This window comes from Candida oxycetoniae, assembly GCF_023343755.2.
Source record: "Candida oxycetoniae strain CBS 10844 chromosome Unknown scaffold38, whole genome shotgun sequence".
In the NCBI taxonomy this organism is placed as follows: domain Eukaryota; kingdom Fungi; phylum Ascomycota; class Pichiomycetes; order Serinales; family Debaryomycetaceae; genus Lodderomyces; species Lodderomyces oxycetoniae.
The window spans coordinates 1-23,297 of record NW_026055469.1 but is presented as its reverse complement, the minus strand read 5'-3'; the positions used below and the strand labels follow the sequence as shown (position 1 = coordinate 23,297).

Genomic DNA, 23,297 nt, shown 5'->3' with positions numbered 1-23,297 from the left:
TTTTTTTTTCTTCTTCTTCTTCTTCTTTCTTTTCTAAAAGCTTAACTGCTCAAGGGTCCTACTCAATTTCGCAGCGCCATCACCACCTCCACTATCATCTTCGACTGCAATCTTAGCTCTACTCACCTCTAGACCTGCAAGTAAAAAACAAGCTTGACATAACTTATTCGATGCTAAACTACCACATTTGTGACACCTGTTAGTCTCTTCCAATGCAATAGACCCATCTGGAAGTATTTCTTGCTCTATACTTATATTGCTCTTTGGCTTTGACTTGCGCAGTACTTTTGCTACTTTTGCCTTTTTCTTCAACTGATCTCCACTGTAAATGGTATTGATATGAACACTGGGAAGCACCGACGAAAGCTGGTGAAATAAGCTCCTGCATTCCCCTCGAAACGCCTCCTCCAGATAAGTACATTCAGTACTGAAATAGGTCAAGTTCTTGTAATGTGCGTAAAGAACAATCTCCTTTTGCGACATATAGGCAAATGGCTTACTTCGCTGGATACTCGAGTTTTCAGACAGCGTGATGATCTTTGTGCTATTCTCGATTCTATTAATGTCTCCCCGAAGTAGATTTAATAAAACAGTTTCCGCCATATCGTCGGCATTGTGACCGGTGACAATGTGATTGATCTCAAGCTTTTCAGCACCCTTGTCTAATGCATGACGGCGCAAAACTCCACAGTAAGTGCACGACGACCGTATTCCAGCACACGCCACTACTTCGTCCATTGTCCAGTCGTACAACTCTTTATACGACAATATCTCAAGAGGCAAATCATACTCCTTCTGATTTAGCTTTACCGTCTCCAAACTATTATCTCGATATCCTTTGATACCTTCATCGATACACAAAAGAACAAGGTTTAGTCCGTAGTTATATCTCTCGTTGAGCGTCTTCATCACAGAAGCTAAAACAGTAGAGTCCTTTCCTCCCAGCAGCCCAATCGCCACAGCCTTGTTCTTATCTAATGCAGCAAACAATTGATGCTCAATAATTGTATTGTGCACTTCCGTTTCAAAAACGTGAAAAAAACACTCTTTACAAAGTTTCATTAAGTTTTTAGGTCGTTTCATAACTGCCTTTCGGCCATGACAGAGTTCACATAGTGAAGACACCTTTAGCCTCTTGGGAGCAGCCTCTGGCATTTTGGTAAGAGATATCAAATATTTATCATCGATGACTTTGAAAAGAAAAAAAAAAAAAATAAATAAATAAATAAATAAATTAAAAAAAAAAGAAAAAAGAAACTCTACCACACTTATCACCACCAAAATCTACAGAGTCTCTCACTAGACAAGAGATAATGGGTCCTCCCACCCACCCAGACATACACAAACACATACACGGCTTTTTGCTTTGCGGTAAATGAGCTAAAAAGAAAATACACGTTGTTTGAAAATACAAGATTTATTATACTATTCTCTCTCTCTCTCTCGCTTTCTCTCACTCTCTTGTCTTCTGTATATATAGCTACACAATTTTCACTTTCCTCTTCTCTTTAAAATTCGTCACTATTAATACTAACATTAGCGTATCTAAATCTGCTTTCTTCAACATCTTTCTGTTGAGCTTGAGATTGTGATTGACTTTGTGGCTTCTTAGCATAGCCGTTAAAAGAAGTTTTCTCATTCTTTTCGGATAACAACTGTATTTTATCGTTCATTATTATTGCCAACTCTTGTAATTTCGACCTCTGAGTATCGCTGGTGAATGTTATGAAATTTTCATTAATCTCACCATTGATATCTCCAGAATCGAGCATTTTATTCAACACCAATACAACTTTCTCTTCAGGCAAACCAAAGATCGAACTCAACTTAGAGATTGACAATTTGGTGAAAACCGACTTGTAAGTGAAAATATATGTTCTCAAACCCTCCACTTGTAATTGATTCTTCATCATCGCCAACAAATTATCATTATCTGGGATCAACTTCCAAATCTTTATCGAGGACAATAACTGGTAAGCCTTTAACCAATCTCCCTTCTGTAATGCAATGGAGGCATGAACAATGTGATCTTTTATACTTTCTGGTGGCCCAGTGAAAAACTGTCTGTCGTGAAACTCTAATTTGCTCTTGAACGATTTCAATGACGCATTTCTGCGCTTTTGATCTTTATTAGATGCCAATGCCGGGATTTCAATCAACAAGGAGCAAGTCATATAAACACAGTCCAACAACTCCAAGTTGATATGCTGGTGGAATGGCAACAACTTTTGTTTCTCAATTAAAGTAGCCTGACTTGGAAACTTGGAGTTGAAACCTTGGCCCAATAATTCTTTTGATCTTTGAGAATTTACAATTTCGTTTAGTATCTTATGAGATTCATCAATTGCACCTGCTCTAAATGCACTCAATCCAAGTTGCACCAATGCTCTATTATATTGGACTTGCAAAGACGAGTCTGAAAGGTTAAACTGAGTTGCCAAAAATAATTCTTTTGCTTTGGTATAGTCTCCATTAACAGCATAGTAGTAAACGGAATATAGTATAGCATGCTTTGCAAACTGGCTACTCGACTGCAAAAACTGGGTCAACTCGTCAATAACCTCTGACGGTGTTTTGTTGTTAATGTTATTGTTATTATTATTGTTGTCGTTGTTGTTGTCGTCCTCGTCGTCATTGGATGGTTTACTGATGTTCTTCCAGGCTTCTTCTTCATTGGCTTGGATTAAAATAATTGGTTTATAGTATATATGTTCCAATCTTCTTAATACTACTCTTGCTAACTGATTGCTTTCTTGTTTGTTTTCAACAATGGACTCAATGTACGCCTGGCCTCTTACTATCAAATTGTAGATTTTCGCCTCATCCTTTAATCTCTCCACGTATTCCATAGAATGTGGATCGGTATTTTGCAAAGATTTAGTAAGCTCATCGTCTAATCTGTCAATGAGTGAGGTAACCGATCCGAAAATCACTTTTACCCCATTGGCATTTTCAACGGGTTCTATATCGATATCATCGGTTGTCTGGCCTTCTTCGCTAAGCTGGTACTTTTTCGAACTCGATAAAATGTCCAATAACTTGTTTAAATCGCGGTTATTCAATTGCCAGTCATGTAACGCCATAAAAGCCTGGTTCGAAGATGCATCAAATCTAACTGACAAAAGCATCTGATACACGGACACAAGCTCAAAGACACTTGCCTTTTCAGTTATTAAACCTTCCAATGTTGTTATTTGCTCTTGCTTGTCAACATTCTTTTTACCTCTAGAATCACTGATTTGCTTCAAAGTGTGGAAAATAGGACTCAACACACGGGTTTGTTCTTGTTTCTCATTGTTTGTTGCAAGCGCCTCCAAAGGTTCGTCTTCGGATTCAAACGTCTCGGGAGCATCGTGGTACAAGGTTAAATAAGCTTGAAACTCTCTCATTTGTTTCTTGACTCTTTGTCTCAAGGTGTTGAATGCTCTTGCTTCGTCTGCCTTCATGGTTCTATCATCTTTCTCGTTATTTCCAGTTTCGGTCATTGAGTCATCCAAGCTTGCCAACAACTTGATATAGAACTTAGGCGTACCGAAATTCTGATGATTAGCCTTGTTCAAGTATCTTCCCAATTTTTCAAACTCACTCAAGACTACAATCCAGTTATTGCTTCTTTTATTGACGTTGATCACCTCGATCGAAGCCTTCATATCGTCCAACAACTTATCTTTGGCACTCTTAACAACCTTCCTACCCTCATCGTCACTCTCAGAGTCGGATTCTGGTCCAACCCCCTTCAAAAAGGACTTCTTAAGAAAATATGCCGGTCCTGTTGGACGCCCGTCTTCGTCATCTGAACTACTCTCATCATTATCATCCTCAATGAAAAAGTCGCTATCCTCTTGTTCAGCCTCAGACGACGATAACAATTCCTCCTCCCCAGAACTCAACAAATCCTCTTCCTCTGAAGAAGACTCGGAATTGTACCCTGATACAAAGAAACGAGACATAGCCTAATATCTATTGCTGGTTCCTTCCTTGATTTATAGAAAATTTTTGTATAGAAGAATCAAATTTTTCGTCCTTTTTTTTTTTTTTTTTTCAAATCTGAATTTTTTTTTCACTAGTCGTGTGCATTCTTCAAAAACGTTGTTTTAAACGTGATAACTCTTTACTCTCAGAAACTTGAATGGCTTTTCATTACGAATTGAGTAGTTGAAAATCTCTCCGGCTCTGTCATGAACGTTATCGTTGTCGTTGTCGTTGTCGTTGTCGTTGTCGTTGTTATTATTATTTGCTGATGTGTCCTCTTTTCTAACTGCAAAGTATCTGTTCCAACTTAATTTTGCATGTTTGTTTATTCCCATATTTTTGATATTGAAATAGTAGTGGAATGTTAAATACGATACAGACCCTTTTTCTATCTTGATGTGCACCTCTCCAGAAGTGTTTATTGTCCATTTCCCGGTATATATCTTGTGTGCTTCTTTTTCAAGTTTTTCTTCACTAAAGGGAATCAACCCCTTGTTCTCCTTTCGTAAATGCGGCACAACTTGGTTTGGCGGTAGCACTGTTAGCACCTTCAAAACCGTGCCGTCGGGGTAAAATCTCAAGTATCTATAGTATGTGATTGTACGCACAGGGTTTGTCCACGATAAGGAATATTCGCTTCTACCACCTTCACTGTAATAGTTAATAACGCTAATATAACAGCCGAAAAACTTGATAAATGGCCTTTGATGCAACATAGTCTTCCAATTCTCGAATTGCGGTACTATTTGCAACTGGTCAATTGGTACAGCCATTTCAAAACGTCCTTGGTTTTCCTCATAAACCTGTTTTGGATAAATCAACTCACAAAGTGTCCTCCATATGGGGTTGCTCCCAAACCCAAAAAACGAAAACTTTTTACAAGTTATAGACATGTTGAACCAGGATTCGGGACTCGTGATAACAAGAATTTCCAATATATATATCCATATGTCACGCGGCAAATGAACCAAGGGTGAAAACGTTTCTTGCTTGCCTTGTCTCTCTTGTCCACCAGCCGCTTCGTCTCGTTGCACTCTTGGCTCTATTTGAATATTGGCAAAACTCAAGATTAATTCATCCACATTAATCTTGGCCACTGCTCTTTCATCCACTCGGGCTATAAAGTTTTCTCCTCTTTCCTTTTTAAGCTTGGTATTTGCACAAGGTACTTTCCAAGATCGATATAATGTATCCACCTGATCATTCAACTTAAAGGCCTTCCTATAGTTCTCAACTGCATCCGACATCAACCCTTGTAACTCTTTCTCCATAGCTTTTTCAAATAGACGAATGGCTTCATTGTCTTTGCACGAAGCCGCTGCCGGCGTAATCGAGCTCGTCGCTGCTGTGCACATAGGCTATATGATAGCTGCAGTTCTAATGGTATTCCAGATATGAAAATCTAAGCCATAGTTTTCATAGATTATCTTTTTTCCCCATACAAAATACAAGCGCATATAGATAGATAGGTAGATAGGTAGATAGGTAGATAGATAGCTAGATAGCTAGATAGATAGCTATATAGATAGATATGTAGGTAGATAGATAGCTAGGTAGGTAGATAGATAGCTAGGTAGATAGATAGATAGCTAGGTAGATAGATAGATAGCTAGGTAGATAGATAGGTAGATAGTGCTGCTCCACTATCTCGCTTCGCTCGATAGTGTATTTCTCATTTTACTTTAGTAGAGAGTCTACAAAGTCAATGTCTATACTGCTTAGGCCATCCTTGGGGCTGCTTACTTTCTTTTGCACAAGGCTTGATGTGCCTTTTTCAGTGATACTTAGTTTTCCTAATGCTTCCTCAGGATCATTAGTGAAAAGCGGTTTATCTACCCCAAGTAGTTCATCAATATCCTCTTCCAATGTATGTTGATCATTGGTACTAGGATGTCGTTCTATTTTCTCTTGTAAATGGCGTAGCTTTTCTGTGTCATTTACATTGAAATTGTTTACTTCAATCACTCTTTGAGGCTTCCTCACTTGTGTACCAAACTTTCTCTTCATTTCTTTATAAAACCTATCCTGTTCGACTAGTTGTTGTCTTCTTTTGTCCTCTTCTTTCTCCTCCGCAGTTAGTACACGGATAGAGTCCGTTTGTTGATCCAAGTCTTGGCCAATTCTATACTCGTCGATCCTACGCGATGTAAGCTCATTGACTATTCTCTTGCAGTGATCTTGTTTTTGCTTTTGCTTTGCAATTGATACATCATTATAGTCATCTTTTCCGTAACTGTAACTATCCAACCCGTACTCTTGTAGAAAGTTTTCTGACATCTTGTTCTTTAGCAATTTCTTGGATTTGTTTGGTTTCTGTTTAATCCCGCTTATAAACTCTTCTAGATTAAACGTTGTTGGTACAACCTGCTCCTGCTTTCCCAAATAAATTCCATCCAACTCCTCTTTTGCCTCCTCCACCTCACCTTCCCCTTTTGCCTCCTCCACCTCACCTTCCCCCTCCCCTCCTTCTAGGTCCTTCAATATTTGTTGTTTTATTTTAATCTTTTGCTCTTTAGTTAACGCATCTCCAGCACTCAACAGTGGGTAAAAATGATTTATCAATGCTTCATCAACATCAGAGTCCCATTCGTCATCTGAATCTTCCAAACTGATCTTATTCTTGTCTGGTTCTACTTTCTTTTTCGACGTCCATTTCGGAACTATCGACGGGCTTTCTGTTTTTTTCAACAATCCATGTTTTTTCATATACTTGTATTTTGCTCTCTTGTCCCATTTTGAATCTTTCAAAACCATACCCGGCAAAAACTAATTCCAATCTCACAAAGCTATTCGATTCTGACCAATCTGTTCCAACTCGTCAACTGATTATCAACTCGCTTTAATCATCTCCTTCTCCTAGCTGTCCTGGAAGCAAGGAAGAAGTGAAAAAAAAAAAGACCCCTAAACCAAACTGGAAGGAAGAAGTGAAAAAAAAAAACGAAAAAAAAAAAAAGGATGGAGAAAAATTTCAATAAGCCCCTCCGTATACTTTTTTCATAACCCACTACTTTCTCTTTTTCCAAGAATTACAGGAATGCTGCTGAATACAAATAAAAGGTCGATTGAGGACCTCTTGAAGATGTTGGCTATGGGCGAAACGTTGACATCTTCCCAGGAGAAGGAGATGAAGGACTATAAGTTTTGGAAGACACAGCCGGTACCAGCATTAGACGAGAAAATTACTAAAGAAGGTCCTATTGATGATATCAAGACTCCTGCCGATGTACCTGATACTCCTTTACCCTTGATAAAAGATTTTGAATGGTGCACTATAGATATCGAAGACGACAAACAACTAGATGAGTTGTACAAGCTCTTGTATGACAATTACGTTGAGGATACAGATGCAACGTTTAGGTTCAAGTATAGTCATGAGTTTTTCAAATGGGCATTGATGCCACCAAAATGGGTCAAAGAGTGGCACACGGGGGTCAGGGTAAAGGAGACTGGTAAATTAGTAGCTTTCATAGCAGCTACTCCAGTCACCATCAAATTGAACAAGTCGGATACAATAATTGATAGTGTTGAAATCAACTTTTTATGTATACACAAAAAATTGAGAAACAAGAGACTTGCACCCATTATGATAAAAGAAATTACAAGAAAAGTTAATAAACATGACATATGGCAAGCATTATATACTGGAGGATCAATATTGCCCACTCCTTTGGCAACTTGTCGATATCAACACCGACCCATAAACTGGTCCAAATTGCACGATGTTGAGTTTAGTCATTTGCCAGCAAACCAAACAAAAGCCAGCATGTTGGCTCATTATGCATTGCCCAACGCAACAAAGCTTCCTGGTTTGCGTAGAATGGAAGAAAAGGATATTTCTCAAACTTTGAGCCTTTTGAACAAATACCAAGAAAGATTCGATATTGTGGAAATTTTCAACGAAGAAGAATTTAGACATTGTATGTTGGGATCTAATACTAACGAAACATCCACATCCAACGTCATCAAGTCTTTTGTGGTTGAAAACGCCGAGGGGAAAATAACCGATTTTTTTTCCTACTATTTATTGCCGTTTACAGTGTTGGAGAATACACATCACGACGAATTGGGAATTGCTTACTTATTCTACTATGCAACAGATGCAAAAGATGAAAAGTACAAGCCTAGACTAACCGATTTGATCACAGATGCATTGATTACATCCAAGCAGTACAATGTCGACGTCTTCAACTGTTTAACGAGTCAAGACAATACATTCTTTTTGAAAAATTGCAAGTTTGGTAGCGGTGATGGGTTCTTAAATTATTACTTGTTTAATTATAAAACGTTCCCAATGAATGGTGGAATAGACCCACAAACAAAACAAGTAATTGAAGATACTACCAGTGGTGTTGGTGTAGTCTTGTTATGAGAGTTTGAGTGAGAATGTCACATGGTCCAAGAGTCTGGAAAGAAGACTGAAGAGAAGGGGCAGTGTATTGCTGGAGTTTAATACTAAATTTTTTTTTTTTTATTTTATCTTTTTTTTTTTTCTTCATCTCATCTCTCATCTCATCTCATCTCTCTTCACTCATCTCTCTTCTTTTAACTTGTACCTAGATCTGATTGATTATGATCTCTTCCAGTACTTGGGTACCTCGAGGTTATGCCTCTGAGTTTCCAGAAAAATATGAGTTGGATGATGAGGAGATGGCTAGAATAAATGAAATAGCTAAACTCGAAATTAGCGATGCCAAAGAAGAATTGAGTGAAGCACAGAAAGCTTCAAGCTTAAAAGATCAAATTGAAATTGATGATGATTTGAAGAAATACAACTTGGAGACGTACGACGCTGAAGACGATGATTATGGAACAGGTGAGAATATTACAATGTTTCCCGGATTGTCTAGCAGTGATGCTAAGATGTACGAGAATGGAGAAGGAGAAGAAGGAGAAAACGACATGTATTTAATGTTACCTACAGAAGTCGATGAGCAAGAAGAAAAACAAGAAAACCAAATATACCCGACTGACAATTTAGTGCTAGCTACACGAACGGAAGACGACATATCTTGGTTAGATGTATATATTTACGATGATGGTGCTGGCGCTCCAGCTGGCGCCGAGGAGGAAGAAGAAGATAAATTGGATAACGATGTAGCAAAAGGATTGGTTCGAGACTCGGCATTATATGTCCACCATGATATAATGTTGCCGGCTTTCCCATTGTGTGTTGAGTGGGTGAATTACAAGCCAGAGTCTGACGGTTCAAATATTGGGAACTTTGCAGCTGTGGGTACATTTGATCCTCAAATTGAATTATGGAACTTGGATTTTGTAGATAAAGCATTTCCAGATGTGATTTTGGGGGAAATGGAAGTGGAAAAGGAAAAGAAAAAGAAGAAGAAAAAGAAGAGCACGGGGCATGTTACAACACACCATACTGATGCCGTATTATCTTTGTCCCATAACAAAATCCACAGGTCAGTATTGGCTTCAACTTCTGCCGACAAGACTGTGAAATTATGGGACTTGAGTATTGGACAGACCGCTCGGTCTATGGATAAAATCCATCACGGGAAAACAGTGTCTTCTTCGCAATGGCACTCGACGGAAGCTTCGATTTTGCTAACTGGTGGGTATGATGCTAGTGTGGCTTTAACAGACGTAAGGATATCGGAAGTAAGCCAAATGTCGAAGTATTATACAGTGACTGGGGGAGAAGATGTTGAAAACGTGAGGTGGAGTAGTAATCCTGAATTTTTTTTCGCAGGAACCGATCAGGGTAATGTGTTTTGTTTCGATATAAGAAATGAGTCAAAAGCCTTATGGACGTTGCATGCACATGATGCCGGTATATCTTCTCTAGATATTAATAGGTTTATACCTGGCATGCTAGTTACAAGCGCTATGGGTGAAAAAACAGTAAAACTTTGGAGGGCGCTGGAAAACACCACTAGCGGGCCGTCAATGGTATTGTCGAGAGATTTTGGTTTGGGCAACGTGTTGACTGTTGCTTATGCTCCGGATATAGAAGTTGCAGGTAATCTCGTAATTGGTGGTGTAACTGGGGGATTAAAAATGTGGGACACATTTACAAACAAATCTGTAAAGAATGTGTTTGAACAAGACTTGGTTAATTTGAAGAAGAGAGCACGCGATGAAGCTAAACGTGCTGGTCGCGCATCGAGGATTGCCAGAAAATATCAAGTAGATGCAAATGATATAGTGCTCGAGGTAGAAGGATCAAAAAACGAATCTGAGTCAGAAGATGAAGATGAAGATGTATAAATAGAGAGATAGATAATTTTTTCCTTTTACTATAACTTGCTTTCAAACGCTTTAACCAAATCATGTTCGCTTGCGCCACTCGAAATGGTGTCTTCAACAATACCGTCAATTACAACTGTAGGAGTAACGTGAATTCCGGTATTTCTCAAGTATTTAGTAAAATACTTGACATCTGCAGTAGCTCCATTTCCCTCATTGCTAGGTTCTTTACTTTTCCGAATCACTAACTCCGATAACAATTTATCCTTTTCGACTCCTAAATCCAAATTTTGTGAAACAACTGCATAAATCTGTTCATACACTTCGTTCCTTGTTAGATCAATATTAGATGTATCATAAAAATGCTCCCTATTTTCGAATACTACTTTACTGAATTTCCAGAATAGTTCTTGTTCATCTTTATCATCATCTCCCTTGTACTTCTCCCTTAAAAGCTTTGCATAAGCCAATGAAAATTCATTCAACAAAACAGAGTTAACATGCCATGGTTGTATCACATTGACATATATAAATTGGAAACGACCAGGATGTTTCTTTTGTAAATCAGGAATTACACTATTATACAACTTGAGATATAACCTGGCGCTAAAGGGACAATTGTAATCAAAATACAAATTAACCACATGAGGTACATGGTTGGCACCAAGTAGAGTCTTGGTTCCAAAATAGTAATGGGTCAATGAGTACTTTGGTGATATCATTTTATCAAGGGATAATGATGGTGAAGATGATCAGCAATGGTAAAAGAAAAGCTTTTTGCAATTAATTTCTTCCTTTATGTCACTTGCGCTACCACCTGCCACACTTTTCTCCAATTTCCCTACTTCATCATCACCATTACCACCTATTAAAAGCTCACGTTTCGGTACTTCCATTTGTCTTTTTCTTCTTTCGTTGGCGTCTTCTTCTCTTTTGCTTGGTCTTTTTGGGTTCGTTTTTCTGTTTATCTGAAGTTTCGTTCTCCTCATGTTTTCTTTTTTTGAAGTTTGGGCTGTTGTTATTGCTATTGCTATTGCTATTGTTATCGCTATTGTTATCGCTATTGCCGGACATACCTTTAATCAAGTTTGTCTTTTGACCCGTGTCAAAACTTTTGTCGGAACTATTATCAAGACTAGAGTTGTTCAATTTAGCACCAGCATCGTATTGCTTGGACTCTGGTTGATTTCTGTGTTCGGAAGATGGTAAACACACTTGCGTGAAGGCACTTGCACCACAAGTAGAATTCTGTGAGTGTACCTGAGAAATTGTTTTTTCAACTTCAACAACGTTGACATCAGTTTTGTCATTTGTGGTGGAAGACCTGGTTCTAGAAAGTTGATCAAAAATATCTCTTATGTTGGGAAGATTGTCTTTAGAGTTACTCTCCAAAGACCATGCTTTATCTTCCATTGGAAGACCTCTTATTATGTCAAGATAGCAAGGAAGCGTTCTGCCTTCGCTGAGAGTGGACAGTACGGCAGGTAACTGGGCACTTTCTAAAATGCAACTTTTTTGAGGGCTTTGATTGGAGTAAACCAGTTTTGAAAACACGTCTCTGTTTGACACATCATCTTCAAGTGGTTGTAATAGCTTGCGTTTACTAGTACTCAGAGAGTAGGTTTCATCATTTTTACAAGTGGTACCTTGATCTTGCTCTTGTTCGTGATATCTTTCAGAAACGTTCTGTGTGCTTGTAATGAGGTTGTCTTCAGAAAACTGTTCAGCTGGTTCGGACTCGTTACCAATCGTTGTATTGATTTTTGGAGGTGGTGGTGTGCCCCTAGATGTAATCATTACGCAATCATCCAACTTAGTCTCTGTTTGATTATAGGCATTTTCATTAACATGCTTGGTATCACTGACAAGCATACTATCAGAACTCTCAGGCATTACGGTGTTTGGCTCTATGTGTACGGGAGAGTTACATGTTACGTCATCATTTTCGTTGGTTATTTTTGCTTCTGCTTCTGCTTCTGCTTCTGCTGCACAATCGTCATAAGAGTACTTTGACGAACCATAAAAGGTGGACGATGTTTCAACCGCGGCAAGTGTGTTATTACTCAAAAGAGTTTTGTCGTGGGCAGTTAGGGCCTTGTTTCTTGTAGGTGCTTCAGGAACATCGTCAGTTTGTCGCAATAAAACAGGTTCAGGTTCAGATCCTGACTCCCCACTCATGCTATCTGACAGCTCTACTCTAGATATTTTGACTGGAGTCTCCGCTGCATCCTGTTCTACACTCAAATCATCTTCTTCTTTGTCTTGATGATGCACATTTTGAAATAAAGAATCAAATTGCTCAATATCTTTTTCCATAAGATCCAAGCTCTCGACACTTTCATCAACAGTAACCTCTTTTATATTTTGCTTCTTGTTATCAACCAGTATCACTTCGAGGTCTTCGGACATATACTGCAGCAATTCATAAGTCTTTACGGACTTCTCAACAAAAACCTTTTTCTTAGTATTATTATCATCATCCAAAGCATCTTGCATCTCAAAACTTCTTGAAACCTGTTCGTGCTTTTGTTTTTGCATAGGTTCTTCACTTTTTTCAATTCTCGTATTCTCTATCAAAACTTTGTTGATAATTTCTTCGTCATTTTCGTCTGAGCATCGTTGCTGAGACTGAATAGTTCTTTGAACAAAATACTCGCCTTCCAGTAACTTTTGTGCGCCTACGTCTTGTATCAACTGGGATTCATTGCTAAGCTTATTCATCTCAAATGGTTTATTTTCGGTATGTTTTTCTATCGTGGTTTCCATTGCTTCTTGCAGCACGCAAACCTCATGATCTTTACCAAGAGGCTGTTTATTTTCATGTTCCTGTTCATTTTCAGTATCTTCCTGATCGACAAATAAACCCTCTTCATTTTCCTCCTTATCAACCTCATACTCATCAAACAGAGTGTCTGAACATTCTGCTTCGGAAGACGAAGAGCCAACTAAACGTATCGCATTGCCCTTTCTTTGAATCCTGTCTTTAGTAATCTTCTTTTGGTTTCGTGCAAAAGACTTTTCCTTCCACTTTTGGGTTTTCATTCGTTGATTTTCTAATCGGGTTGGTGGTTTTCTTTTAGTCAAGCTTTCTGCATTATCATTTGTAGCATCTTCCTTTTGAACGTGTTTAGCAACACCGATAGACTGGTTGTGTGTAACTGCAAGTTCTGGTAGTTGATGCGTGGGATTTTCCATAATAATCAGACTCCTATCTGTTTCTTGTGATGAGTCAGCAGCCAATTGGGTTCGTACTGGTACTCTATTAATTGATTCCTCATGAATGCCAAACCTTGGGTGCCGAGTCAGGATAGGAGTTGGGGTCAGTTTAGGATTTGCTTGGTTTGTTCTATACTGCTTCTGTAACGGTTTGAGTGTTGAAGGCATTTGTTTCAGATTAGGCTTCTTGTCTGAAATATCTTCTTCAATTCCAAACTTTGAAGTTTTGGATTTTCGAAATGTATTTGTTGACAATGTAAAAAGCTTTCCATCCCTAGGATCATCTCGAATCCCAAAAGCTTTCCTAGTGGACTTTTGTTGGGATACTCTTGTAACTTTTTCTTCTTCTACTACTACTACTTCGGGCTCTAGTTGGTCCTTTTTATCACATATATTTTCAGAACAGGCCTTTGGAGGAGGTGAGTTTAATGTATCCAAATTGTCCTGTTGCGGTGCAATTCCATTAGGGTCGTCAGGACTTGGTGGTCTTCGACTTGATTTCATATGTCTGTACTCATTGAATAGCTCAAACTCACACATTTTTTGCCTGCTTTTCAACGTTTCTTTTTTCTGAATAAACAATGGCCCAGTCGAATTAACTACTTTGAGAGAGCTCGTTTCTGGGATACAGTTTTCACTGTGCTTTGTTGTTGTTGTTGTTGTTGTTGTGGTGGTGGTGGTGGTTGTCGGTCGACGGTCTTTGGTCACATTCTCCATTGAGGATACAATTTGCTGATCCAATATGGTTTTTCCTTGTTGTGCTCTTTCTTTATAAACATTATTCTTATCGGACACTAAATTGGTTTTCAAGGGCACTTTTACAAGACTTTCACGAGCTGCTAGTAATGATTTTGTCTCTTCTTCTTTAGCTCGACTTTTTTTCATCTTCATTTTCCGTTCTTTAAGAATTCTTGCCTCAACAAGTTGAGCCAACTTGGATTTGGATGCATTCCTAACTGCTGGTTTTTGCTTTGATTCAACCTCCCTGGTGACAATCGTTTCCTCTTGGTCTGGCTGTATTGGCTCCAAATTTACCTCAACCTCCTTGGTGACAATCGTTTCCTCTTGTTCTGGCTGTACTGGCTCCAAGTACACCTCATGCTCAAAATTGTTCTTCTCTTCTACCGGTACTGGTTCATTAGTCCTTTTAAACTGGAAAAGGGACAAAAGTGAAGCTAATTTCATTTCCAAGTCTTGGGGGTCTCGATACTTTACCCTATATATTCATATTAGTTATTGATATCGTCAGGGCGGGTTTCCGGTTCTTTGAACAAAGTCTGTAGTAAAAATAACTTAATTGTTCAATTCAGAGCAGCGGAGCGGGTCGTTCAGCGATTAACGAGTCTTGCAACCTCCTCTTCTTCTTCTTCTTCTTCTTCTTCTTCCCTCGTTGATCTGAACTTATCTTAACAGAGAAAGAAATTTCACCTACTAAAAGTTCGCGTTCTTCAAATTTATTTTTTTTTTCTCATTTTATTTCAAAAATCAAACTACTGTAATAATCAATTTACACTTGTCAAACAAAACTTCATGGAACTTGAAGTCATCGTCTACTTCAAACTCTATTAATCTTGAGCCGTGTAAGTTAAAGTCAATTTCTGTTATATTGTTCTCGTGAAGAAAGTCCTCATAATCATTTCTTAAGAACAATCGTATTGAATCTGTTGTCTTTGGTGTAGTAAAATTATGTTGTGTAATATCATCTAGTTCCAATCTTTTGAATAGTTTTGTTTTCAAGTCTTGTAATCGTAAGTTTGTTGGTAATAATAATGCAAAAATGTCATCTTGGTAGTAAAATTTCACTTTTACTTTTGATATTTGTTTGCTACTGTTGGTACTGTTACTGTAACTATAACTGTTGGTGTTGGTATTGGTATTGTTATTGTTATTATTACTACTATTACTGTTATTAATTGACTCGGTTTCTCCTCCTCGATATTGAGATAATCTATCCTGGTGGGAGTTGGATATTTGACTAATGGGTTTAGATGCTCTTTTACTGTCCAGCTCTGAATCAAACCCATTATTCAAAACCTCGAATAAATTCAAGACTTCGTGGCAGCGTGATATATGTGTTGGTAACGCTATCAAGTTGGATAAATAAAAATCTAGCTTCTCCCTCCTTAGTTTCGATATTGAGTCATTGACATTAATCAAGGGCCCCGGTATAGATGGAATAGTCCTCTTGGAGTTTTCGATTTTGCCCGCTTCATATGGGAATAACTCCAATAATTTGACTTGCAAATCGTAAAAATCTTGATAATATCGATACAACTGCCTCGTTTTGCCATTTGATAATTTCGCCGTGATGAGGTATTGATATCGTCCATCGTATAGTTGGTAAGAAGAAACATTGCATTTTTCAATCCAGATTGAGTTTCTTGAAGATTGGTTTGAGGATGAAGATCTGGTACTGGTATTGCCGATATTGATACTTGAAGCTTCGTACTTTTTGGTTTGGTCTTTCCATTCTTCCACTGTGGGGATCTTGAACTCGTCAATGATCTTGATCACTTGTTCTCGGTCATAAGTATCTGTAGAAGCATACTTTGCCGGGTTCATTAGATCTATAACCTTGACATATGACACCGGCACCAACCCTGGTCCGCCTAGTCTGTTAATTGGTTTAGCGATAAACCACTCATAATCATAATGGGCGCAAATGGTTAGATTTTCACCAGGACTAACGTCTAGCTCGTCATCTCTTTCAGCATTGAATTCATATAGCGTAACGGCAAATAACGGCATCTGATAATAGAAACAAAACCTTCACTAGCTGCCTATAATAATCTCACAAACGGCGCAACTTGTAGATGTAATAATCTCCCAATTTGTCAATAGTACAACCTTTTTGAAATATGGAAATATGGAAAAAGGAAAAAAGATCTTCCTATTCTTTCTTTATTGTCTATGAAATTTTAAGAAAAAATTAATTACTTCACGTTTTATCAAATTTCGTTTGTTACTTCACCTTCTATCAAATTTCGAGATTTTCTTTTCTCTTTTTTTTTTTTTTGGTGTTTGTAGTTAGGTTGAAAGTGGTGGGTGTATAATGTAGAAATAAGATTCGTCAGATCATCACCATCCGTGTATAAGAAAATAAATAAATTTTTTTGTAAACCAAGATAATACATTTTTTTATTGTGTGTGTGTCTTTGGTTGATAGTTGAATGTTACCATGAGACATAATCAAATTATTTGGTCTTTGACTAAAAAACGTAGCGAGAAGGACAAGAATTAATGAGTCAATGAATTTACAGGAGATAAAATAAGACACTCGACACTAGACACTATCGAGCAGAGCGAGATAGTGTTGGAACAAGCTAGTGAGTGCTCCACTATCACTATCGAGCAGAGCGAGATAGTGTTGGAACAAGCTAGTGAGTGCTCCACTATCACTATCGAGCAGAGCGAGATAGTGTTGGAACAAGCTAGTGAGTGCTCCACTATCACTATCGAGCAGAGCGAGATAGTGTTGGAACAAGCTAGTGAGTGCTCCACTATCACTATCGAGCAGAGCGAGATAGTGTTGGAACAAGCTAGTGAGTGCTCCACTATCACTATCGAGCAGAGCGAGATAGTGTTGTAACAAGCTAGTGAGTGTAGTAGTCAGTGTAGTAACAAGCTAGTCAGTGTAGTAACAAGCTACTTGGTGTAGTAACAAGCTACTTGGTGTAGTAACAAGCTAGTTGGTGTAGTAAGCTAAAAAGAGGCTAGTGAGGAACCTGAATAAGAGGCTAGTGAGGAACTTGAATAAGAGGCTAGTGAGGAACCCGAATAAGAGGCGAATGGTGGAAGGTAGTGAGGAAGCTGAATAAAAGGAAGCTGAAAAAGAGTTGTGTAGATCCATCTTGATTCATATTTTTTTGGAAATGAGACTCATTTTAATAGAGCTCTAAGGGTTTCCATTTACCTTGTCATTTACCTTGTCAAATTTGCCTTGTCTAATTTGCCTTGTTTCCATTACCTTGTTTCTATTACCTTGTTTCCATTACCTTGTTTCTATTACCTTGTTTCTATTACCTTGTTTCTATTACCTTGTTTCTATTACCTTGATGCGTTGTCAATTGAAAAGAGATTATCTCGCAAGAAAAGCTTAATTAAACTCTTGACAAGGAATACCCTGAGTATACACATATCTATAGATTATTTACAGTAATTAAATTCAACGGCTTTTTAAGCCTATTTGATTTTGTTACCAAAAACAACCAAACTACCTATATAGTGTAGTAGAAAGAGACTCAAAGCTACTTGGGCAAACCTATAAAATAGGTAGCGTTTATATTTGCATTGATTGAGTAAACAGTTTGTACCATTTTCAGATACAAAGGTACTTGTGTGCCATTGCTCTTGGATAGTAAAGGATACAAAAGTACATGTGCCATTGCTCTTGGATAGTAAAGGATACAAAAGTACTTGTGCCATTGCTCTTGAATAGTAAAGGATACAAGGATACTTGTGCCATTACTCTTGAATAGTAAAGGATACAAGGGTACTTGTGTGCCCAACCTACTACGGCTCTACATTACTCTTAATCACAAGTATTAGCCCGGAGGCAATTGCGAAGCATCAACAATGTCTGCTGCATCTACAGGCAATTCGTCATCTTCATCGAATTTTTCTAATGGCGTTCTTGGTAATGCCATCATACCGGATCTAGCCAACTCTAAAATTCCAAAAGGTTGTAATAATGTAATGAAAGCATTAATTCTTGAAGGCTTTGCACTCAATTCAACAACAACGTTTCTATCGCTAATATCAACAACTTTACCGCCAAACTGGGTCGTGATTGTGGTGATGTGATCCAAATGGTTATGTTTTTGTCTCAATGCTTCACTTGGTGCCAAATTAGAAGGATGGAATGCTGAATCGCATGCAGATAAGTCAGGAATTGAAGAAGCATCATCAATATGTAATTGGTGAGTTGCAATTAATTCCTGGAAATATTCCGGTCCCAATATTGATACCCTCGCCAATAATAACTCTCTCTTTATAATCTCGGCATTAGTATAGTCCAAAACAGCATATACTGGTACCAAATCTTCAATTTGTCTACGTGCCTGCTCAACAACTCCATCCTGTCCCTTGAGAACAATGGTCATACGTGACAAATCCTTGACTTCAGTATTGCATACAACTAATGAATCAATGTTGAATCCACGTGCAGCTAATGTTCCTGACACACTGGACAAAACACCTGGCTCATTTTGAACTAAACAATTAAGAACATGTTGTTTTGGAGGAGCTTTGGAAGCAACTGGAGTTTCATATAAAATCGACGATACGGCTGTATCGGCTGACCAATTTGGTGTTTCTATCGTTGGTAATGGCGGTCTCTTTTGATTACGATGAAGTGTCTTGTACGCTAAAGCAGAGGTAGACGAGCCAGAGCTTTTAGCTCTGGCTATCTGTGTAAATGCACTTGAAGCTCTTCTCAACATAGAACACCGTGTGTATGCGTAGCAAGTTTAAGCTATTGGAAGTATAAGCTTTGGAGTAATGGGCTCGTTAAAAGTGAAAAATTAATGGCCCTTTTTTTTTTTTTTTTTTTTTTTTTTTTTTTTTTTATTATCAAGTCACTTTGACAAGGTGACTCAATGCGGGCGACACAGACAGAGAGAGGTGGACAAATGGAAGGTGGTAGCGGGGAGAAAAAAAGTGAGAGAGTTAAGAGGGAACAAGGAGTTTTATATAGTACGAGATGAAAGTGACGGTGATTGGGCGGAAATAGGGCGATGTGGAGCGGTGTGGAGGGCCCGAGATGGAGCGGAAATAGGGCGATGTGGGGCGGTGTGGAGCGGTGTGGGGCGGTGTGGAGGGCGAGATGGAGGAGAGATAGAGGAGAAAGAAGTTTATTAAGATTAGAAGAAAAGTTGAAATTAGGTTTAGACTTAAGTAACGAGTTAGATAGGTTGGCATTATCGTCAAAGTAGATCTCTATCTAATGAAATGATATACTGGTCTTTAAGTTTCAATGTATCAGGGGTAATGTTCGGTAGTCAGAAAGAGAAGACATGCGTGCTTGGCCACACAACCCACACACATTTTGGCAGATAAATCTATCATATATTAAGCTTACAAAGTATCTTTATTTTTTTTTTCATCCACTTAATTTACCTTGACTTTGTTCATCAACTATTAAACCTACAATAATAAACCTAAAGCAAACAACAATGGACCACCAACATTAGCAGCGACAACTGCATCAGCACCACCGGTCTTAGTAATTGAATAGGTTGATGTCTTTGTAGCAGTAGAGGTTGAGTGTTTCTTTGTTGTGGTGTAAGTAGTTTTCGAGGTAGATAATGATACATAGTGAGTAGTTGAAGTAGAATGAGATGACTTTGAGGTAGTGGTAACAGAAGAAGAAGAAGAAGAAGAAGAAGTGGTAGTGGAAGTGGTCTTCTTATCCTTCTTATCCTCTGCATCAACATCTTCTTGTTCATTTACCGCTTGAAAATTGACAACAATTGGTTGATTGTATTGAGTATCTTGGATAATCAATTCATCTTCATTGCTTAATCTAATTTGGTCCAAGCGTAAAGCTGAAACGGCTGAAGCAAGTGCTAATACAGTAGTGAATTTCATCTTTATCAAACTTTTGAAAAAAAACCCAATCTAGTGAAGCAATTGAAAAGAAAAGATTTCTTCAAAATAAACCAAAATTGGTAAAAGGAAAGGGAGAGAAGGAGAGAGAGAATTACCTTTAATTTATAAAAACCATTGGAATTTTTTTAGTTCCTTTCTTTTTTGTATTTCTTTGCAGATGTAATGCAATTTTTTAGATGAAATTAAATAATTAATGAATGCAAAATTTCAATTAAACAATCGAGAAGAGCAATTTTTTTGTTAGGGTTTTTGAGAGAGTCCTTACAGGAATATACTTACAATATTGACGAGGGGAGTCTATAGTGAGTTTTTTTCAAAAAAAAGACTCTACATTTACTCCCTTTCCTTTTAGCACAACTTTAGTACCATAAAGTATGTAGAAGAACACAACATTGCTTATTCAAAAAAAAAAAAAAAGACTCTTGCTCATATGATCCTCAAACTTTTATTTTAGTTAATTTAATTTTTTTTAAGTTGCTATTCGTGAGTTCTGGTACATTTCCTCCTGCCATTTACTCAATTCTCTCACTATTTACTCAATTCTATCGAGCAGAGCGTTGCTATTAAGTGCCGCACCACTATCTCGCTCCGCTCGATAGTGTCGCACTATTTACTCAATTCTCTCTTGCCATTCAGTCCAATTCTCTCTTGCCATTCAGTCCAATTCTCTCTGGCTATTATCTTTGAGTTGGAGGAATGAAAACATAAGAAGGGAGAGATACTGTAAGGGTCTTTGTTTCTTTATATTGAAATATCTTAGCATAGTGTCTCGTTAGAGGCACCAACTCCTACAAAGAGAGTGAATGGCGAAAGAACAAGAAACGGCCATTAAACATAACAAAAAAACTGCCGTTTCTCATGTGCAGCAATTACCTGTGGGGACAAAACAATCATTATAATAAAAAAAAAAAAAAAAAAAAAAAAGAAAACGATTAATTCAGTTGAGAAGGTTTTAGCATAACCTAAAAATACCAATAAGAATTTAAAAGTCTAAATTTAATAACTCCTCTAACAGCTTAGCGCCTGGACAATAATGTTTACTAGACAGGAATTCAGAAATCGCTTTAACCACCTTTCAATTGCACCTCCAGAAGCTGTATCATTTGTATTGTAGATTAAACCCCAATTTTTGGAATTTGGTATACAACCATGTCATTGTATTCTTATCTACATTGCCAGGTCCATCTGGAAATGAGCTCGGTGTGATGTTGAATATGTGATTAAGGCAAACCGTGTTTTCCTCCAACATCTTCTTTCTTTCCTCCTCCTTCTACCTCCCCCTCATATACACATATACCCGATTTTTCGTATTCCGCCCCCTTAGTGTGGAAAATAAGGGGACACTTTCATCGTATATAACCTATAATTTATTTTCTTAGCTGCTTCGGAAAAAGATCCTCATGTTAAAATACAATAAATAATCGCCGTGTATTAATGTCAAACATATAGAACTAAAATTTTACCCAATTGTTATCATCGTCCTTTTCAAAATCAGGTCTTTCTGTAAAAGATAGATTTGATATTGTGATTGTGGTTGTTGTTAATAATGACGTGGCCTAGGTTTTAAATAATGAGGAAGAAGGACCCACACTTGCTATACCAGTTTCAGTTTCTTCTTCCTCTTCTACATCTTCTCCTTCTTCTACTGCTACTACTTCGTCCCCGTCTTCTCCTTCTTCTTCCCTCTCGTCTCTTTTGATATGTTCTTCATTGTACGATGGTGGTTTGTGTGGTGGCACTAGACTATTTAGCGTGATTCTTTCATCATTCGAGTTCGCCTCTGAATATGCATTATAACTAAACTTATCTTGATTGATAAAAACACTGTGTCTACCCTTCCCTTCTTCATCGTCATCTTCTTCTTCTTCTTCTTCTTCTTCTTCTTCTTCATTATTATTATTATTATTATTTGCTTCTTCGCCATTTTTCACCGATGTCCAAAAATCAGGTGGAAAATCATTTTCTCGATCACTAAAATCATCATCATCTCCTACTTCCGATCTCTCTAACAAAATATCTGAATTGAACTTGTTATATACTGGTGGTGAAGGACCAGTTCCTTCAATTGGGGCATACCCCCAGTTTTTCACATTCCCTTCAATAAATACAAATCCACGTTGTCCCAAGTTGACATGAACCGAGCAGATATTGTTAGCTCCAACAGTTGGGAAAATTTGTCCATGATTTTTAATCTTGAAGTTTCTTATATGACCACCGATTTTTGTTTCGCTTACCTTTTTACCATTTCTTGTAAAGAATATAGTTCCCGATCTGGTTCTATAGCCTACTCCAACAACATCGCCCTCGGCAAGTTTGGGAAACGGTGGTTCATTAGTGAAACGAAATGGTTGATTATATCTTCTGTACCCATTTGAGTCGTAGCTTACTGATTGGGCGTGTCTTCCAGGAAGTCTAAACCATGGATATGGCTTGATACTTAGCCCTATTGCAATTAATGTCTCCTCGGGGTTGGGTAAGGAATAAATCTTTGATTCAAAGTAATAAACCTCATTTTTCATTGGTATTGGGATATTCGTTTGAGTCGAGCATTCAAAATTTTTGAAGAAATTCAATTCAGTCTTGTTGACCACCAACAAGTCATTAAATGTCAACATTGCATCCTTAACAAACTCAAATGCACTTATACCTTTCTCTTGGATTGACAAGTTTTGACTAGCGGACAAATCACCAACGAAATAAGGGTTATTCTGTAGATAGTCCTTTGATTGGAAATATAGTTCTTGTTCATCGCTGTTCAACTCCAAATAAGCTTGGTTTTCTTCTTCTCTTTGCAACTCGTCTTCGGATACTTTTTGAGATCTTCGAAGGAAATAGATTATAATGCCTACGATGAAAAATAGGCTTGTTATTGCAAGCATCGTGATGAAGGATATGAAGACGATATTTTCGAAATCCCCGAAATCCTCATTGTCGTGGTTATGTGGTGGTATTATAGCAGGCTCGTCATACTTGATAAACATCACTATCAACAGGCACTAAAGCGAGATCAGCGACTAGTTGGACTTTCAAACACCAAAAACGGGACCAAAACGGAGATCAGCAACTAGTTAGACTTTCAAACACCAAAAACGGGACCAAAAATGGGACCGGCAACTCCTCAGAACTCAACAACCTTGGTTCTGTTCCAATTTTGCTCTCTTTATCAAATGTTATATCAAGGGTATTACTTTTTTTACATCACGGGGTTTTTTTTTTCTTCTGTAGTGTAGCGGGATTTCCTTAGAGCCAAAAAGTATGTGACATGACCTTAAGAAAATGTCGCCCCCCCCCCC

The 23,297-nt window shown here is 37.9% G+C and overlaps 9 protein-coding genes across 9 annotated transcripts; 2 read left to right on the top strand and 7 right to left on the bottom strand. All coding sequences in view use genetic code 12, as the record gives it.

Moving 5' to 3' along the window:
- Window positions 1-33: 33 nt before the first annotated feature.
- KGF56_003790 (NIP1) lies at window positions 34-6,726 on the bottom strand (the record flags this gene model as incomplete). The annotated part of the gene is made up of 4 exons (XM_049325160.1): window positions 34-1,134; window positions 1,536-3,953; window positions 4,101-5,330; window positions 5,728-6,726. The coding sequence occupies 4 exons, from the start codon at window positions 6,724-6,726 to the stop codon at window positions 34-36; spliced, it is 5,748 nt and encodes a 1,915-aa protein (XP_049179116.1).
- Window positions 6,727-7,006: 280 nt separating this feature from the next.
- NMT1 (glycylpeptide N-tetradecanoyltransferase) lies at window positions 7,007-8,341 on the top strand (the record flags this gene model as incomplete). Its single annotated transcript, XM_049325159.1, has 1 exon — window positions 7,007-8,341. One exon carries the CDS (start codon window positions 7,007-7,009, stop codon window positions 8,339-8,341), a length of 1,335 nt encoding a protein of 444 aa, XP_049179115.1.
- Window positions 8,342-8,541: 200 nt separating this feature from the next.
- On the top strand, window positions 8,542-10,200 carry PWP1 (rRNA-processing protein; the record flags this gene model as incomplete). Its single annotated transcript, XM_049325158.1, has 1 exon — window positions 8,542-10,200. One exon carries the CDS (start codon window positions 8,542-8,544, stop codon window positions 10,198-10,200), a length of 1,659 nt encoding a protein of 552 aa, XP_049179114.1.
- A 29-nt stretch (window positions 10,201-10,229) lies between these two features.
- KGF56_003787 (uncharacterized protein) lies at window positions 10,230-10,901 on the bottom strand (the record flags this gene model as incomplete). The annotated part of the gene is made up of 1 exon (XM_049325157.1): window positions 10,230-10,901. One exon carries the CDS (start codon window positions 10,899-10,901, stop codon window positions 10,230-10,232), a length of 672 nt encoding a protein of 223 aa, XP_049179113.1.
- A 154-nt stretch (window positions 10,902-11,055) lies between these two features.
- Window positions 11,056-14,580, bottom strand: KGF56_003786 (uncharacterized protein; the record flags this gene model as incomplete). Its single annotated transcript, XM_049325156.1, has 1 exon — window positions 11,056-14,580. The coding sequence occupies one exon, from the start codon at window positions 14,578-14,580 to the stop codon at window positions 11,056-11,058; it is 3,525 nt and encodes a 1,174-aa protein (XP_049179112.1).
- A 300-nt stretch (window positions 14,581-14,880) lies between these two features.
- Window positions 14,881-16,143, bottom strand: BEM1 (phosphatidylinositol-3-phosphate-binding protein; the record flags this gene model as incomplete). Its single annotated transcript, XM_049325155.1, has 1 exon — window positions 14,881-16,143. The coding sequence occupies one exon, from the start codon at window positions 16,141-16,143 to the stop codon at window positions 14,881-14,883; it is 1,263 nt and encodes a 420-aa protein (XP_049179111.1).
- Window positions 16,144-17,939: 1,796 nt separating this feature from the next.
- ILV6 (acetolactate synthase regulatory subunit) lies at window positions 17,940-18,836 on the bottom strand (the record flags this gene model as incomplete). Its single annotated transcript, XM_049325154.1, has 1 exon — window positions 17,940-18,836. The coding sequence occupies one exon, from the start codon at window positions 18,834-18,836 to the stop codon at window positions 17,940-17,942; it is 897 nt and encodes a 298-aa protein (XP_049179110.1).
- Window positions 18,837-19,539: 703 nt separating this feature from the next.
- Window positions 19,540-19,983, bottom strand: PGA53 (Pga53p; the record flags this gene model as incomplete). The annotated part of the gene is made up of 1 exon (XM_049325151.1): window positions 19,540-19,983. The coding sequence occupies one exon, from the start codon at window positions 19,981-19,983 to the stop codon at window positions 19,540-19,542; it is 444 nt and encodes a 147-aa protein (XP_049179109.1).
- Window positions 19,984-21,560: 1,577 nt separating this feature from the next.
- On the bottom strand, window positions 21,561-22,883 carry KGF56_003782 (uncharacterized protein; the record flags this gene model as incomplete). The annotated part of the gene is made up of 1 exon (XM_049325150.1): window positions 21,561-22,883. The coding sequence occupies one exon, from the start codon at window positions 22,881-22,883 to the stop codon at window positions 21,561-21,563; it is 1,323 nt and encodes a 440-aa protein (XP_049179108.1).
- Window positions 22,884-23,297: the final 414 nt, after the last annotated feature.